Source organism: Myiozetetes cayanensis, unplaced genomic scaffold (genome assembly GCF_022539395.1).
Source record: "Myiozetetes cayanensis isolate MyiCay16 unplaced genomic scaffold, myiCay2020 scf19, whole genome shotgun sequence".
NCBI classification, from domain to species: Eukaryota; Metazoa; Chordata; class Aves; order Passeriformes; family Tyrannidae; genus Myiozetetes; species Myiozetetes cayanensis.
This window is the reverse complement of record NW_026087400.1, coordinates 9,613,342-9,631,126: the sequence shown is the minus strand read 5'-3', so window position 1 is coordinate 9,631,126 and position 17,785 is coordinate 9,613,342. Positions and strand designations below refer to the sequence as shown.

At 45.2% G+C, this 17,785-nt stretch overlaps 1 protein-coding gene across 1 annotated transcript in view; it reads right to left on the bottom strand.

The window, feature by feature from the left end:
* NFATC2 (nuclear factor of activated T cells 2) overlaps window positions 1–17,785 on the bottom strand; it is a 76,030-nt gene that overhangs the window by 52,101 nt on the left and 6,144 nt on the right. Inside the window, exons 2-4 of the mRNA XM_050313873.1 lie at window positions 15,133–16,159; window positions 13,601–13,769; window positions 1,491–1,693 (exon numbers count right to left, since the gene is read on the bottom strand). Of these exons, the coding sequence (XP_050169830.1) occupies window positions 1,491–1,693; window positions 13,601–13,769; window positions 15,133–16,159 (1,399 nt within the window). The remainder of the gene's footprint in view (window positions 1–1,490; window positions 1,694–13,600; window positions 13,770–15,132; window positions 16,160–17,785) is intronic.

Here is a 17,785-nt window from a genome sequence, read left to right as displayed (position 1 = left end):
GGGCTCTGCAGCCCAGCCCCAGGACACAATGTCATGTCCAAAGCCCTGGAATGTTGTTCCCAGCCAAGGCAAAAGCCTGGCAGAGCAGAAAATGGCTCTCTGCTCCCATTCATCCATTCATGTGTCCCTGAGTGGGAGCAGGACGGGACTGAGCAGCAATGAAAGGATTAGGATTGCTTAAATCAGCACTACAACTTAATATTGGTGGACTTAATATCACTCCTCAAGAGCCCAGTGTAACCTTGCAAACATGCCTGTCCACATTAGGAGAATGTGGCAATTAACCTCCACAGAATCTGAGATCTTTAGCTCAGCAATAGTCCTCGGAGGGTGCAGTGAGCACTGTTATTAAACAGGCACTGCCAACCCATTTTGATATCAGTTCTAAAGACACATCATTTCTCTTCTTTAGATATGAATTAAAATCACATTTGGGGAGGCATAAACCCCAAGCTGTTTCCTACACCCATACGGTTCCTTGCCATTGCATATGTGCAGGGGTTTATTACTCCAGGGCTCCTTGTTAGGAATGAGGTATATTTTCTGAAAAAAAAAATATGAAGAAAGAATGTGGATTTTGTGGTGAAGTAGGGGGGCTTAAAAATATAACTGCTCTGCCAATTTTATCCTCTGAAGGATGGAGATACAGCTCTTCCCTCTGCAGAGCAATCACTCTCATGCTGCCTGGCACACGTTCAAGCCTGAAGTTTCTGACTGGTGCCCACTTCATCCCTCTGCCTCCATAAAACTGGAAGAAGTAATACAGACAAGATGTGCCTGTACTTGCTTTTCTGGTACTCTATTACAACAGGAGAGAGTGATTTCATGGCCAGAGCACTTGGCTGAGTTCAGAAGAGATGTTTTCTCTTCCATTAAATGTTGTAAAATGAATTGTACACCTTTCCTCCACTGTCTGCTGCTCCTGCTTCTCACTGTGCCTCTGCAGCATAAGGACTTGAGATTCAAGTCTTGTTTCCTCAATGCAGTACAAATCCATTCTGACTTTGACAATGATGGATTACTACAGGGTGGTGAGACACTGGCACAGGTTGCCCAGAGAATCTGTGGCTGCCCCATCCCTGGAAATGTCCAAGGCCATGTTGGACAGGGCTTGGAGCAACCTGGTCTAGTGGAAGGTGTCCCTGCCTATAGCAGAGAGCTGAAACAAAATTATCTTTAAGGTCCTTCCAACCCAAACCATTCTTTGTTTACAGTATAGTCACTGCCACAACTGGAATAAAGAGCAAAAGTGCCTGCACAATCTGATGAATGGTAACTCCTCAAGCAGCTTTAACCCAGGTGCTTGTACCTGCTGCTCATGGTTTTGTAAAAAGGGTCTTACACTGATGTACCATCCCAGTGTGTTGGACAGGGGAGTCCCTCCAGAGCAGGCATCATCACTCATTTTAGTGACTCCTTTCCAAAGAGAATGAACTTCACATGCCAATTTCATCTGCCTCAACTTTGCTAATGAAAAGAAATACACTTACGTTGCTTTCATGTTGTTTTTGGGTTCCAGTGGGATCTCTAAAACTTTGGTGTTGCCGATGATTTTCTCGTAGCTGGTGGTGGTGACGGTTTTTCCCGTAATGCGATGGACTTGGTAGAAGGCGTGAGGTTTGAGTATCCGCTCATCTGCTGTGCCAATGAAGATCTGAAGGCCCAAGGGTTTGTTCTCCATGTACCCGTGAAGCTGGTAAGACATGTAAAAAATTAGCATCACACACAGGAAAAAATTATTGTCACACACAGGGCTTGCAGTGCCTTCAAGTCAGGAAACCAAACAGATCTATAGACACACACACACACAGAGATATATATATTTATACACAGATAGATATAAACACACACACAGATATACACACACACACACATATATATATATATCTGGCATTGATCCACTGCTCTTTGAAACTCATCCTTCCCTCAGTCAGGTTCACCTTCAGCCATTCCTCTTGCACTGCATTAAAATACTACCTGTACAGGTAGAGGTGGCATTTTTGGTCTGAGACTGAACAGCACAAGGAGGTCTTAGTCTACCCTGGAGACTGCGTTTCTAGGCCTCAAGGACACAGACAGACTCTTCTGTACTAAATAACATTTTTATAAACAGTATTTGCTGCAAGAAAGCCAGAATGCCTCCATAGGCCAGGAGACAAGGAAATTTCTCCTTCTTTATTAACGTTCAAAATTACAAATCAAACCATTCTAAATTTCTCACATAACCAAAAATGAAAACCAGACATTTATCTACTGCATAGCCAGTGATGTAGCTGAAAGGGAACTTTATGGTCTGGGACATGTTAAATTTGTTTTCAATTATTCTGTCCACATACAAAACCTTGATGAAGCCATACAAAGCAAATAGTACTGGAAGATCAGAGAAAAGGAAGATTAGGCTAATGGTGTTCATGGCCAAACCAGGGTTTTTTTCCTTTTTTCTTTTCACCAGTCAGCAGGAGGTATCTTTGCAAAGAAGGATTAATTCCCCCCTGGAAGGGGACCACATGCAGCATCAATGCAATCCTGGCAACCTTCCTTCAGTATGGCAAATGTAAAGCGACACTCACTCTTCTGAGCTATCATAACTCATCTAGCACATATTTTTGAGGCACACAAAGACAGGGTCTATGCCCCAGAGACCCCACAACCCAAGGGCCCAAATGTGCAGCCTCCACTTGCATGAATAGCCCCATTGAAGTCAACAAGCCTTAAGTAGGGGTTGTGCAAGACGGAATTACAGAACCCAGCCCAGGCACAGCTCAGACACCTCCGATAACTCACTCGCACGAGCGCTTTGGGAGACGGTGAGGAGGGAAAATTGGGTACAAGGCTTTGTGCAAACATGTCAGTTGGCTCTGGGAGCGAGGGGGAGGAGGAGCAGAGCTGGACTCCAAGTTGGTATCAGAGAAGCAGCATTGCCAAGAATGTGATAAATACCACGGCAGCCATGGGGAGATTTAGAAATGTATAGGGTGTACAGGAGTTTAAAGGCAACAGAGGCCAAAATGACAGATCTCCTGGGAACAGGCATTAATGTAGGAATCACCCCCTGTTGATCCATGGAGGCTCATAGCCCAGATCTGCTGGGAGCTGTACGGAAACTCACCCCAAGTATGGTCCTTTCAAAATCCAAGATTTCCTGGCCTTCAATGAAAAGCCATTGCATCACCAAAAGCCATCATGTCTTGAAAGGGGAGGGAGGGGAGAAGAGCAGTTGTTAAGTACAGAGCATGTTTATTGTCATGCCTGACAGAGTAATTCTTTGTGGATCCAGCTACAATGATGAGAGGATTCTTTGGACAGGAAGGGTTATTACAGTGACAGCAAAGCAGCTTTTGCCTGACCCTCTGTCCTGGCAGAACAAAATCCCAGAGTTATAGGTGGGAGACTGAAACGGAGGAAAACAGATAATAAATTACAAAAGAAAATCTGCCCCCAGTGAGCACAGTCAGTAGCAGCTGTAACAGAACTGGCTACACAAATAGTTTTTAATACTGGCCACCTTTAAAAGTAATTTTAAGTGGTGTTTGTTCATGCAGAGAATCATTTCCCAAGGCAAAACTGTCCATGGTTGTCCAATAATGTGTATGGCTGTGGGTGTGTGCTGTATAATGTACACAACTTAAAGAAAAGAGGAATTGACTGCCTGTTCATATGGCAATGTTTGTATTATCTGCTGGCCAGGGGGTATAAAACACCCAGTAAAAAGCCTCATGGTCCTCCACAGGACCAGATTTTAAATCAACTGTTTGATCAGTAGAAGAAAGTAACATATTTTTTTGGTAATTTATGACATTATGGCAATGTTTTTGGATGACATCATTGTAAAATCCAAATAGCATTATAAAATGCAAGGACATAGAAAAATATATGTAAAAGTCAAGTATCCCCATTTGAAAGGGTGTGTCCTAATCTTGAGTTAATTGATTATGTTTTCAAGGCTATAGATCATTTACCATAAGCATTTCTATCCACCTTTCACTTGCTAAGAACACATCAGGATGACTCAGGAACAAAAAATGAAGATGGACAGCCCACAGAAACACTCCAGGAACTTTAAAATCAGAGTTCTACACTCAGCTCTGCCTCCAATTTACCACAGAGCTCCGATCATGGCGCAAAACCTCTCTTTTTACCTATACCATTGAACAGTGATGTTAACCCTGCTTTGCAGGCACAGAGTTAGTATTTTGTGCTGCATTTTTATGAAGAAAAATGCACTGTGAGCTAGAATGAAAGAACACATTAAAGCTATGCTTCACATACATGTTTCTCCTCAAAACTGAACTACAAAAAACTGCTACTGTCAATAAACACTCATCTCCACTATTCCAGGCAGCTGCTTTTGTATTTAACCACAGTGCTGATCTTTTCTTTGGCGAAGCAAAGAAGGAATAAATTTGACCCTTAAACAAACTTTGAGAAGTGAAGATTTAAAAAGGTTTTTAAATAATAACTTGGAAATTCATTTTTTCCTCCCGCAGCAACAACCAAGCTGCTCTAACATCTCAGTTTTTCAGTGCTGCTCTTCTGCCCATCTCACGGGGAGGGAGCCAGCGGCTCCTCAAAGCCACAGGAGCCGCAGCAGGACCAGAGCACCAGCCCCACACCAAGATGTGCCTCCACTCTTTCTCACTCTTCTTTCCATGAAGGAAACGAAATCACCTGGATTTCAGTTTGAAGAGAGTGAGAATTGAGAAAGATTTATGAATACAGAACTCTGGGAGGAAATATTTTTGTGTATTATAAGGTGACCTACTCACAATAAAACTCCCCCAAACTGTATACAGATCAAGCTGGAAAAAACCCAACTCCTTTGAGTCACATTTGCCACAAGGGAAAAGAGAAGCCAGACATGATGTGTACCTTTCCATACTCTATTTTAGGATTTTAAGATCCTATTTCTTTCAGTTGAAAGATTTTTCTTAAACTTTGCTTTTGCCTAACTCTTATAATATTAACATAGCCAGACAGGGGCTGGTCTCTGACCTGAGGAAATGCAAAGCACTTTGGCAGATAAACAAATAACATCATTCAGAAAACAAGGAGACTTTTCTTGTTTGGTTTGCAGCTATGATTGGGTTTCTAAACAAGACGGAAATGTGCGGCACGATTAAAATCATCATCTCACCTCTACATAAATAAAATTCATTCATTCATTCTGCTCTCCATGCACCAATACCAGTGAAATTTTGGAGAGGGGGGGATTCAAATGATATTTTTCAAAAAGGCAAGTGTGTGATTCTGCATGCAAAAAACTGAGCAAATGTGCCTTTAGCTGCTGGTTATCAGCTGACCAGTTACCCACCCAAACACAACCCCTGCAACAGGACCAGACAGGACCAGCGACCGCAGCCATCGAGACCACACATCAGGCACATTAAACACATTTTTTCTCCTGTGCTATTTCAAAACTCAGGTTTTCTCACAAACTGAGAACCCAGCTCCAAATACAGAGCACTTAAAGCTGGAGTTTAAAATTCACACCTAAATCAATCCCTACCCCAGCGTTCAGACGAACCAAACCCTGCAGCTGGCATTGCCTGTGGCTGGGGGGATTTAAAACACAGGGGCACCTTTGCTGTGCTGCATGAAGAGCAAATCTCTTGGCACAGGTGAAGCCTATAACACTGCTTATTTATGCTGTCTGGTAGCCAAGGGATAAATTGACAGCAGAGTTGGAAAGCAAGGAAATTCCTTAAAGATTCTGTAGGTGGTGACCTATAGATACAACATATGCATATACAGGGGGGATTTAGTGAAAACATTGAAATTTAAATCTTTCAATCTTGGATATGTTTTCTTGAGTTTAAATACTATTGTATTTTATTTGGAATTACATTATTAGCAAGATAAAGGAAGATTCACAAGAAACAGGTAAGAGAACGTGTTTGTTTTTAATGGGGAAGCCAGGGCAGAGAGGGACAGTGATTTCCCAGGTCCTGCAGGGGACAAGCAACCAAAGCACAGTGAGAAACCCGAGGTCCCCATCCCCTGTGCCCTGCCTTGCTGCAGGGAATGCCTTTCTCATTCTGCAAATGGCACAAACAGGCAGTAGCACCACTCACCAGTTCCCACTTCTGTTGCAGGCTTCTGCCTTTCCCTTTTAATTGATGGGTTGAAGAGCCAAATTTCCTTGGGGATTTCTAGTTTAAGTGTTGCACATTGAAAGTCTTTGTGCAAACAGTGATGGGCTTTGCAAGACAAAAGCAGGAGCACCTGCAAATTTTACCGGCATCTTTGAAGAGCCCCAGTAAGAACCTCTGTGATACAGACACCAATTACCTTAAACAGTACAAGGGAGTAATTTGTTTGCCATTCATCCCAACAGAGCTTTGCCTGTCAGGAATTTAGGTCTTTCTCCCATGAGAGGTATAAAGCTGCATCTTTAAAGCCGATTGCACGCATCTTCCTGTCTAGACAACGCAAGCTATCGCCAGAAGGAATGTATAAATTCAGGGAATTAATTCACTAGTCTTGGTGATTTTATTTGCTTGAAAGTTATCAGCTCTCTTGCGTCTTTCAGCCCACTGTAACATGAGGCTTGGTCCATTAACTGCTGTGTATTACTTGCCCTCTCCCTGTGGAAGTCACTCCAGCTTCCCCCAGCGGGGTGTGCATGTGTGTGGTCAGCCCTGAGCACAGCGCGGCTGATTCAGACACACCATCCCCGGCCGGTAGTGAAAAGTGGGAAAACAGGGCCCAGCAAGCAACATTTAATTAGAAGCAAATACAAAGCCGCGTGAGAAATCGCTTCCTCCTACAGTTTCCCTCTTCCTGCTGTACACAAGGAGATAAGAGAGCCCTGAAGGGCCGGCCAGGAGCGACACGCGGCTGCCCCAGGCAGGAGCCAGCGTTCCCCAACGCCCACCTTCCTCTACCAACAGCGAGAGCCTGCACAGTTAAACCCGTCTCTCAAAGTTTCTGACACCACAAACTATTCCCCTGCTCAGCCTCTTCATCAGGGCTGGTTTCCGTGCCAGTGAGCATTTTCAGACCCTCCGCTGCAGACAAGAGGAAGATGTCCTTGTTGGAACAGCCCCAGCTTGGCACAGCATTTCTGTCATGCCTGCCCAGCTCCCTTCCTGGTGCAACCAACTTCATGTCTTGGATTGGATCATTAATCCTCAACATTAATACCCCTTGCGACAATTTCAAGGATTTTTGAGGAGGTCCTTACTCAACAATACTGTTCCCAAGATGGAAAATGTCCCTGTATTGTCTCAGGGAGAGAGGCATATCAATAACTGTCAGTATTTCAGACAAAGTCATCCAGCCACTGTATCATGTAGCGGCTTCTCTGTCCGCTTCACTTAGAGCTGACATTGAGCAACAAAGCTGAATCTTGTCAGATGTTTTTGTTCAATTTAATGTACTTGGGACACAGCAAAAGAACTCAAACCAGAAGGAAATCTCTGCCTTGGTTCCTTTTGCTCCTTACCAAAGCAGTCTAAAAAGGCCTCCGAGGATAATCCTTTGAACATCTGATTCTGCTAACTTATGAGTTTTTATGATAGTCAATTTTAAGTGTTTCTTATTTTGGTGACAATTTTGTCAAAATTCCAAAGGCTGAATCTCATTTGCTCTGCTGCTCCTTACAGCAAATGACAACCAGATTCCCAGTGTCTTACTGGAATTTCTGCTTTCAGATGGGGTTAAAATACAGGTCTGGGACAGACACAGCAGCTCTTGGGAGAAAGCAATGGGAGCGGGGGAGTTTGCTCCTGACTGACCTTATACTGCAATGTAAGCAAGTTGTTCCCTCTCTATGCTTCAGTTTCCCTGCTCCTATGAAGAGCTGATCCTCTTTTCAAGATGCTTTGACTACCTCTGCTGAAAGTTTAAAAGAAGAGGCACTGACTACTGCACATATACAGATATACGGAGTCAGAGATCACATTATAGCCGGGTGAAAACACAAACTTTTTCCTACCAAGAAACCCAACTGTGTAATGAAAGAACTCATACACACTCATGACAAAAGACTCAAACTTCCCCAGCACGAGAGAACTCACTGTGCCACGAGCAGATCAGAGGGTGCAAATTTGATGATTTTGACAGAATTGCACTGGGGGAATTTCTCAGCATGGGGCTCTGCCACCAGTTAGCAAAGCTGAACCCTTGCCAGCTGTTGGAGGCACTGTGGGAACCAGCCTCAGCCCAGATGGAGTGGAGCAGGGGGTGGCAAAGCAGAGCTGCTTTTTATCACCTCACCTTCCTCTGCCACAGTCAGCTCATCCTTCCCAACGTGGCAGCCCCAGGAGCATTCCACCAGGCAACCCAGATGTGGCACAAAGCTTGAGAGCAACCATATGACAAGGGGCAAGATGGGGCAGCACCAAGAGCATCTTGGAGATACTCATTTCAGCCTAGAATGATTGACTGCACTGACCCAAGTACCTTTCTGCCAGGGCTCAGTGCTGAGCCTCCTGTGAGGCGAGTTTGGGGTCCAGGAACTACACCATGGCCTTTGCTCAGGCACTGGCTACTGGACTGAATGTCAGCTCAGATTTTGGAAGGATCTCCGCAAAAAAGTATTTTTGGGGAAAAGAGAAAAGGAAAGAAAAAAACAAAAAAGAAAAATAGCAACCCCAGGAACCTCTCCCTTCCCCAGTTTCTTTCTCATGCTGAAACCCACAAGACAAGACATGATTAGAGAAAGAATAACTCAGGTCTGCTGGAAGCATCGGGGTTTAAACAATTGATTCAGAATGAAATAGAGACTCTAGAAAATTTTCATAGAGCAGGCAGGAGGAGTCCAGTGCCCCCTGAACAGCCTTAACCCGGCAAGCACGATGCTCCCTCCGGACACAGGAGACCCAGGTGTGAGCCCTGGCTTGGCGTGAGGCACTTCCAGTTCAACAGACATTGGTCTTGAGAGAGGAAGGGAGGAAACTGGAGGCTTAGCTGGACCGTGAAGCCCATGAACAGAGAGCTCAGATGTGAGTTTACAGGACACTATCCACCCTGTGTGAACTTCTCCTGTGGATATTCGAGCACGTCCTGAACGGGATGAGTTATGTTGGTGTTACTGCTGCACTGGAAGTGTCCACATTCATGGCAAACAGCCAGAAATTCCAGCTTTCTTTTACAGCACACTGACTCCCCCATGCACAGTTCTGCAGTGAAAACCTACATGAAAGAGTAACCTAAATCTTGCATCTGCTTAATCCAGGCATATTTCCAATCCACACAATCTGATCTGCATAGCACAGGCATCACCCTCAAACCAGTTAGTACATCCTCCTTCCCCTCACCTCTGCCAAAACTCTTTCCCATGAAAAGCAATGTACTCTGAACTGGGCTCAAAAGTTTCAGGGAGAACTTTTCATTCACTTCTAACTCAAAGCAGGTTGGCACATGCGAAAATCCCACTGCTCCCTTGAGGTATGGGGTTCACTGACCCTCTGCCCTGCACCTCTGCACCCCAACTGCACCCTGCCTGTCCTCTCAGGGACTGAGAGAGCTGCACTCAGCCACATCTGGGTGACAGTGTCCCTTTCATACAGGGAGATGCACACCCACTTTAAACACTTTAAGCAACAGAGCATGCAGCTTATCCCCAGTTAAATTCTCCCAGAAGATTATTATCCTGTTATCCAGCACTTCCCTTCTTGCACCAGTTACAGTAGCATAGAGGTCAGCTCCTCCTCTAATCTTGCCCTGTTTTCCAGTCCTGTCTTGCACCTAAACAAAAGCAAATTTGTCTCATCTGTGTTTCCCTACACTACTTTTGATTTATTCAGCAATTTCGTTTCCTCAGGGGCTTCCCTGAGCTTTCAGATGGACAGATCTCAAGGTACAGCCACATTAGCAGCACAGTGCGAGGGGTACTGCCCTTATATTTAATGGGGTATTAGTTTTGAAGACAATTTCCCAGATGTAGCTAAAGTCCCCATTTTCAGTGCTGCACATTAATCCCTGCAGTAGCACATGTAACAACACTAAATACTATCTACAGCCTAAGAGCTCAAAGCTCAAGAGGCCCCTACAATGATCACAGTTGTGCAAACAAAGCCCGTGGTGCTGCGAGTACATCGGGTGTGAAACGTGCAGCAGTTTGTCACACGCTGCTCCTGGGCTGGGGACAGAAACCCCTGCAAGAGCCAAAACCTGCCAAGCTCCCACTCAGTAGAAAAGGGAAGTGAAGGCCAAGAGAATGGCACAAAGATGTTGCAGAGCACGAGCTGGCTCTGCCACGCGAGTCCAGCACAGCCTGGACTTCGCTTTTGCTGAATGGGGCGCTTGGGATGGTGGGAGGAAAAAGGACAAACTCAACTCCCCCGACGTGCCCTCAGCAGTAAATCTCCGTGGAAGGGCTGGTTGGGGTTTCAGCAGGAACGTGTCTCCAGCCCAGCCTTACGTGTGAGAGTGTGAATCACAGTATCAAGCTGTGATTTGGTTTTGAGTTTCCATCAAAGGTTTCACTAATAGGCGAACGAATTAGCTGAACGCTGGAAGTCACATACAGTTAAAAGTCAGAGCCCCATGGGAAACTCAGGCTAAGAAACAATGTCTCCTTTGACTGAGAAACCACAAGAAAACACATACAGCAAAATTCAAATATAAAAGCAAAGTGGAACATACGTTTGTTATTGTAAAGCAGCTCCTGTGAGCTCCACTAACAACTCTGCCATTCCAGCCTCTTTTTAATATGAAGAAAAAAAAAAAAGAGGCAGTGAAAATCACCACAATTTCAAAAGTTAAAACCCAGGGGAAAATTGGGTTGGCTGTGCTGAACAGGAGCCCCTCTCTGCAAAGCTTTCCTGCTTTGAAGAGGAGAAGTAAGGAGGAGACCAGAACACACAGGCATGGGATAGGTTACGCTTACACTGTGCCTACCGTTGTCCTCCACTTGGGAACTGGGGTTTTGTAGCCCTGGTCTACATTTGGATGCTGTACCAAGCTAAAAAGTTGGGTAATGTATTGAATTTTTACCATTACAGGCTAGGTTTGTGTTTGGACTGCTACCTCTATCCCAATCACTTCCATAAGCTCTTCAGGCACAGGAACAGTCACTGCCCTTCCTACTGGGTGGTCTCTCCCAGGGCCTTGACTGGAACAGTTGGGCACAAATAAGCAGCTGTCCTTCAACTCTGGTGAAAAAGAGCAGGAAACTAAACATGCCTACCCCTCTCTCTGTGGTCTCAGTGACCAGGTGGACCTCCTAGATGGAAGGTGCATGGAAGCTTCAGCTTCGTCCTTGTTATGCAGGATTTCCTTGTTGATCTCAGCAACTTAACATCTAAGGGATACTCACATCCAACTTGCATCCCTAAAATAGAAGCCTGAGTTTCTCTGTAGTTAACAGCAAGCTGTAGGTTCTTCCCAAGAGTAACTCAAAAACACCTAAAGCTGTGAGCCTACGCTTCTCCATGTGACTCCAGATGGTGCCTGAAATTAGATGATGTCACTAATGGCTTCTCTTTTTCTCCTCCTGGCAAAGTAAATGCCCTATTGTATGTGGTGCATCTGGCCAGAGGTTTTATTAACCGGGCTCTTCTTCTGCCATGCTTGGAGCACACAACTGGTGCAGAGCTTTGTGCACAAACCCTCGGGGCTTGACGCGTGAAGAAGAGGAAGCAGCATCAGAAAGATAAACCACAAGATAAGGCCTGGAGGATATGAGATCTGCTGGTCTGTAGCTTCAGAGCACCCAAAAGAAGAAACTTGCATGCGAAATGCAGTTTCCAAAAAATAAATATTGCAGGCCAACACCGTGCTGCAAAAACCAGCCAACATCTCCTCCTCTGGAAGGTTCAGCTGGTAATTACTCACGTGGAGGGTTAATTTAATGGGAAATTCTTTTAAACTCAGATTTTTTTTAAAAAGACATTGTATTTTAGAAAAGGTAATCAAAATAGTGGAAGACCAATTTAATTGCCTTGCAACCAGTTGCCTTTAACTCATGCAAACTTCCCTCAACACAGCACCCACCTCTTAAAAATCTCTCCCATTTAATTTTCTCTGTTTGCATCTGACAAGATGCAAAAGTTAAAATTCACTGAGGGGAAAGAAGGAGAGAAAAAAAAAAAAGAAGAAACTTCGAAGCCAAATAACTTATGACATGAAAGCTTTGGATTTTACCAGCCTCCCCCAGTTTCAAATGTCATAAAACATACAGGTGCAACTATCTCATTGCTCGGCATCCATATGAACCTTGTTATGTTCAAGTGAACACAAATCCAACAAATACTTCCAGCTTTATAATAAACCTTCAGAAAGAAACTGTCCATATTTTCCCCAGATGCAGGAACAGCTGTGCAGAGGCACATCTGCTTGGGAAACTCATGTGGACATTTGAATTTATAGTTTTAGATCCTGAAGCTTGAAGGCAAATTATGGTAAAACTAGGAATATTGGATCCTGCCCCCAACAGAAAATATAAATCCCTCTTTGATTGATATTGATTACAGGAAGGAAACAAATTATACATATTTCCCCATGTCAAGAGAAACTCCTTCATTGCAATAAATATCCAGTTGATAGGACTACCTTGGGAAGGTAAATATTTGTAAGCAAACTGAGGAAGGAGCAAGTGCTGATGGGCAAGATCATTCCTACATCCAGGTAGCTTCAAACACATCACAGAGGGCTACGAGCTTGTCAGACTCAAACTAAAAAGCCTGCACATATTGAGGTATGGCAAATGTGATTGCTATTTATTATTATCCTGCACCCTTTACTCAAATATCCACTCCATTCATGCAAGTCCAGCTCAACCAAAGTAAACTAAATTCATTGATTTAAAAATTTATGGCTTGATTTTAAAAGGGGCTGAGCCTGCAGGGGAATACTGAACACATGTTTGGAGTTAAGCACAAATCAACCCAGTGAAATTAGTGGTATTGATCACATGCTTAAAATTAGACATAAATGTCAACATTTCCCTGGTTCATGCAAGTCCTGAGTGTCAGGAACATCTGCAGGGTGCACCCCAACTTTGCTCAGTGAAAGCTGTAGCTGTGGCCAAGGTCCACACACCATCCCCAGCACTATCACACCACCAGCCTGGCTTTGGCTTTCCTGCCCAGGGACATGGGCTGAAACGAGGGGGACGTGAGGGAAACAACTGATGTGGCCCCAGAGGGCTGCGGCTCCAAACCCCTCATTCACTGCTGGCAGCAGGACGTGGGGCTGCAGATCTGGCACGATCTGCCAGTTGTTTCAAATCTGAGTCTGGGAGGTCACTGAGCTACAACGAGTTGGAAAATCAGGCTTGATGTTTGTACATATTGACCCTCATGAAAAGCCTTAGTTTGCACAGGAGAGTCTGTTGTCAAGGTAAAACGGGCTCAGCGGGAATTCAGGATAACCAGGCATCTTATGCGAGCTGGATCACAGGGGGTTTAACACATCGCCGAGAAAAGGTGACAGACATGTTGCCCAAGTTCCTGAGCGTTCACAAGCTAATCCAAACCATCCTTCCAAACATCTTGGACTTCACCACAGTTCAGCTTCAGACCCTTCAAACACATCCACAACTCACACCCAGGTTCACAGGGTCCTCCCTTTTTTAGGGCCAGCCCCCTGCAAGCCCTTCAGAAATGAACTCACCCCCACTTTTCCTCTCAGGGGATGTTCCCCAGTCCCTTACCTGGACCACGGGGTGGCCCCCGGTGGGAGCCTTGACGGCGCCGCGGCTGCCCTCGGTCTCGTAGTGCGCGCGGTGGTGGGGCTTGGGCTGCACCTCGATCCGCAGCTCGTAGGAGCCAGACTGGCTGGACAGGGGCCACTCCAGGGGTGGCAGCGACTGAACAGGCAAACTGGGCAGAGAGAGGACACCCCAGTGAAACTCCTGAGCCCTTCATTTCTCAAAGCCCTTGACCCCACCTTCCTCCCAGCACCTCCCCGTGGCTGCTCTTGCTGAACCATTTAGGAGTCTGCTCTGAATTCCAATGAGATTATGCTGCCCTGCTCACATTTGATTACAAACTGCTGAAATTCAGGACGAGGACAGTAATTTCTGTGCACCCATCTCCATGCAGAAGAGAATAAGATATTTCTATCACTTATACAGAAATACCTGTAGCAGTTGTATTTTTTAAAAGATTCCCCTCTTTTATCTCGCTTTTGCTGCGTGTCCTAAACTTTGATCACAGAATGCATATTGTGAAATATTAACTCCATTTACCATTAACTACCAGTTGTGCAAAATAGTAACCTTTATGATTTCCATAAATATTAAAATGCACGTGAATAAAATGCTAAATATTCTTACCTGACACTAGTTTTCCTGTTACAAAAATACACAAGGGTTTATAACATGAAATGAATACACTGAAATGTACAACTAGAGCTTGCACTGGATTTCAAGTCACTCTTATTTTGGGAGCACAAGCCGCTGCTAGAAAAAAGTCTAGCGAGCCAAGGCAAGTCACAACCTGTGTTCTTTCACTCCAAATTTGTGTTTAGCAGGTTGGGAGCAGCCTGGGATAATGTCATTGAGGGGACAGCCTTGGTGCTGAGCAGGATGGTAGGGCTGGCAGGGCGGCAGCGGTGGCTGGGAGCCGAGTCACACACTTGGCACCCTCAGTCCTGGCAGATTTGCACCACTCAGGGTCCAGCCCTGCCACTGGTGCCAGACAATGGATGGAGCTGATGAGGGGAGTGCCAATGGCTGAGATTTGCGTTAAGGGACAATTAACAAATTAACCACCAACAGTAAATCACTTGGAGTTGATTGAACGCTCAGTCTGACTTGGAGCAGTGTCCTCTATTTTGAACCAGGAATTATTTAAAGCATTTTCATCCTTGATGGAAATTTGTAAGTGACTGAATTTACAAAAGCAATCTCGTTATTGTTTTTAAAGCAGCAGGATGGCACCAGTGTGTTCAGCCTTTGTCCAGGGCTGTCTGCAATTTGCTATTGAGACAAGTAACTTGGCAATTTGAATTTGCAGTGTACTGTGCTATCAATGAACCACTTTGGTGATGTTTCTTCCAAATCCAGATTTATTCATCTCTCAGAATCATAATGGACTGGGCCCCCACTAACCAGTGCCATCCCTGAGCACTTAGCTCTGATCTGCAGCAGGATCTGCCCAAGAAAACACTTCCTAGGGATCATCATGCATGACAGAGGACAGCACACATGAGAAAACACCCCCCACAGGAAGGATTACATACCTGCAGATAGGTATTGCAGGCACCAGTTGCTTTGTCCAGGATGGAGGTACCAACAGAATTGATTCTGGGGCTGAGTTTCTCCTGTCCTCCTGCTCACAAGGCCCGTGGAAGTCAACAGTCTGAAAGACGTGACATGAAATGCTGTTTTTGTGGGAAGACATTGATGAAGGATCGGGGCTGGTTTTCCAAATTTTCGTGGGAACACCACAGGAAGGATCCGTGGGAAGGCTGCTCATAGCATCCATGGAAAGAGGAGCGCTGGCCAACTGCGTGTAAGTAACTGAAGAGTTGTCTTCTCTCAAGGGGATGCGAGGAGAGGATTGTGGAGAGGGGGTCCTTGACTGCCGTGGAGAAGTGGAAGGCAGCTGAGTGCTGTAGAGCTCAGTGCAAGAGTACCTCCGTTTTGCACCTGGTGATGAAGACCTTGAGTTGGGACAGGGTGATGGTGAATGTCGTCCCAAGCAGGTTTCCTCCGTGATGCTTGTTCGTGGTGACATTATTGGAGAGGTTCTAGGAGAATAATGAGTATGGATGTTTTGAAACTGTGGACAAAGGTCATCACTAGGACCATTATTTGGTGAAACACATGGTGACGTGCAAGGAGATACATTTGTCTCTGAAATGAAACTTGCAGAGGAGCCGCTACTAGCTGGGCTCAGACACAGTGGTTCTCTGTAGCCCTCAAAGCCAGGGACAGGCAGGGTAACCCTTGGGCTAGTGGTGGCTGAGTTTGACTGATGTTCTACCAAAAGAACATCTGTGTCTCTGCTGCGGAAGGGACCCCCTGAATGAATCAGTTCATGATATGGAGTAATTTCAATCCTAGGGCTCGGAGCAGAGGCCCCTGCAGCGTTGGCAGGGTGTGTAGGTGTTGTCCCTATGCTACTATCTGGCTGTCCATATCTGCCCATGGGATCTGCAGAAAGGCTAGGAAAAGGCAGGGGGCATGGCTTGAGGCCACAGTCCAAGACATCATGAGCGTATGTAACTCCAGAGGGTGGGCTGTTGGTTTTATGTGGAGTCGGTTCTTCTGGAAAAAGAAGGGTCTCTTTAAGACTATAAATATTATTACAGAAGCTGAGCAATCATGGATTAAAAAAAATGCATATTTATAAATTGGTTGTGATCTGGTATTAGCTTAATATTTGTTTAACTCTTTTTAACTACAGTTAATGCTTGTGAAAAGTACTGGATTAGCAGCCAGGGAAGCTCAAGTACTCAGAGCAGGTGCAGCATGGACAGAAGCACTGCAAACACCTCCACACTGCCTGAGCCTGACCTAGAGGGATCACCTGGAAGGGTCAGGAGTGTGTCAGCCTCTCTGCCCATGTCAGTGCTGGCCCTCCTGCTCTTTCTGCCAAATACACCCCTTGGCACCAACTGGGGTGCTGTGACTTTGGTCACATTTTGTTAACTAGGAGCTGGACTGAGACCATCATATCACAACATCACTTCCAAACAGGTCTCTGTAAAACCAAAAGGTTGAGGAACAGCTTTTGGTGAAGGGAGAAAAACCTTTCTTACACAGCCAAGCCCTTCATGAAACCAAAGCTGAGCTCAAACTATTAAATTAAAAAGCCAGTTCTGTGTGATGATTTGTTTGGCTCCATATCATGTCAGCAAGTTTTGGTGAGAGGTTTCACATAAGAATGATCAGAAAACACATTCACAAGTATTTGTTAGAAAAGAGAGGTAGAAAGGATCCAGCCCCGTGGTTACAGGCAATCATGTTCCAATTCCAGCCCAACTGGCCAGAGAGGGATTGGAAAACACAGAGTAACAGAGAACTGTTCAGTGCAACCCTCTCTCCTGGTGCAAAAAATCCTCAGTTTTCAGATTCTCATCTAGCAAACCATGCCCAGGTTGCAGAGCACAGGGATGCTTCCAGGCAACACAGAATTCCCACCAGCATCGCTGAGCCCGGTTCTGATCTGGTCCCAGAACCCCATCAGGTGTTTAAAGCCAGTGGCATCCAAGAGAATGGAGTCATGCCAGGTGTCCCCAGGACAGACCACATGCATCAGCTCCTGGAGCTTCCCCAGCCTGGGAGCTGAATAATATTTGTCATCACACAAAAGCATGCAAAGTACTATCAGGATTTTAATATGTTTTTAAAGTTCTCAATGTATCCAGCAGGAAATACCTGAAACAGCTCCACAGTTTGGGCTTATGGGCACAGGTCAGTATGTGCCACAGGTGAAGAGGGTTCATTTAAATATTTAAATAACTGTTCCAGCATTTTCTCTAACTCCTACATGACATGAGAAAATAACATCAGCCATAAAGCCAGGTAGGAGCTGACTGTGCTTTCTGCAACGGCTGCAAAAGTTTGCAATGAAACTTTTACAGGCAGAGAGATTTTTACTTAATTTCAGGGGGTTTCTGTTTGTTTTCAGGAACTGCTGAGCCTTCCTGTTTAGCGGGAAACCCCGAGAGCCAAACAAACAAACCAACACACAGAATGCCTGTGACAAGAGGGGAGATGCACAGGAGAGTCCAGCCTGCAGATTTCTTAAGGTTCCCTCTGGCTTTTAATCCCAGCACACAGCTGTTCTGGGGATGGGAAAACAGCAACTGAATTCTGAGCTGAAAGTATTTTTAGCATCGTTGATTTCAGAGCTTTGGCACTCACAGGAATAGTGTGTCATCCCCA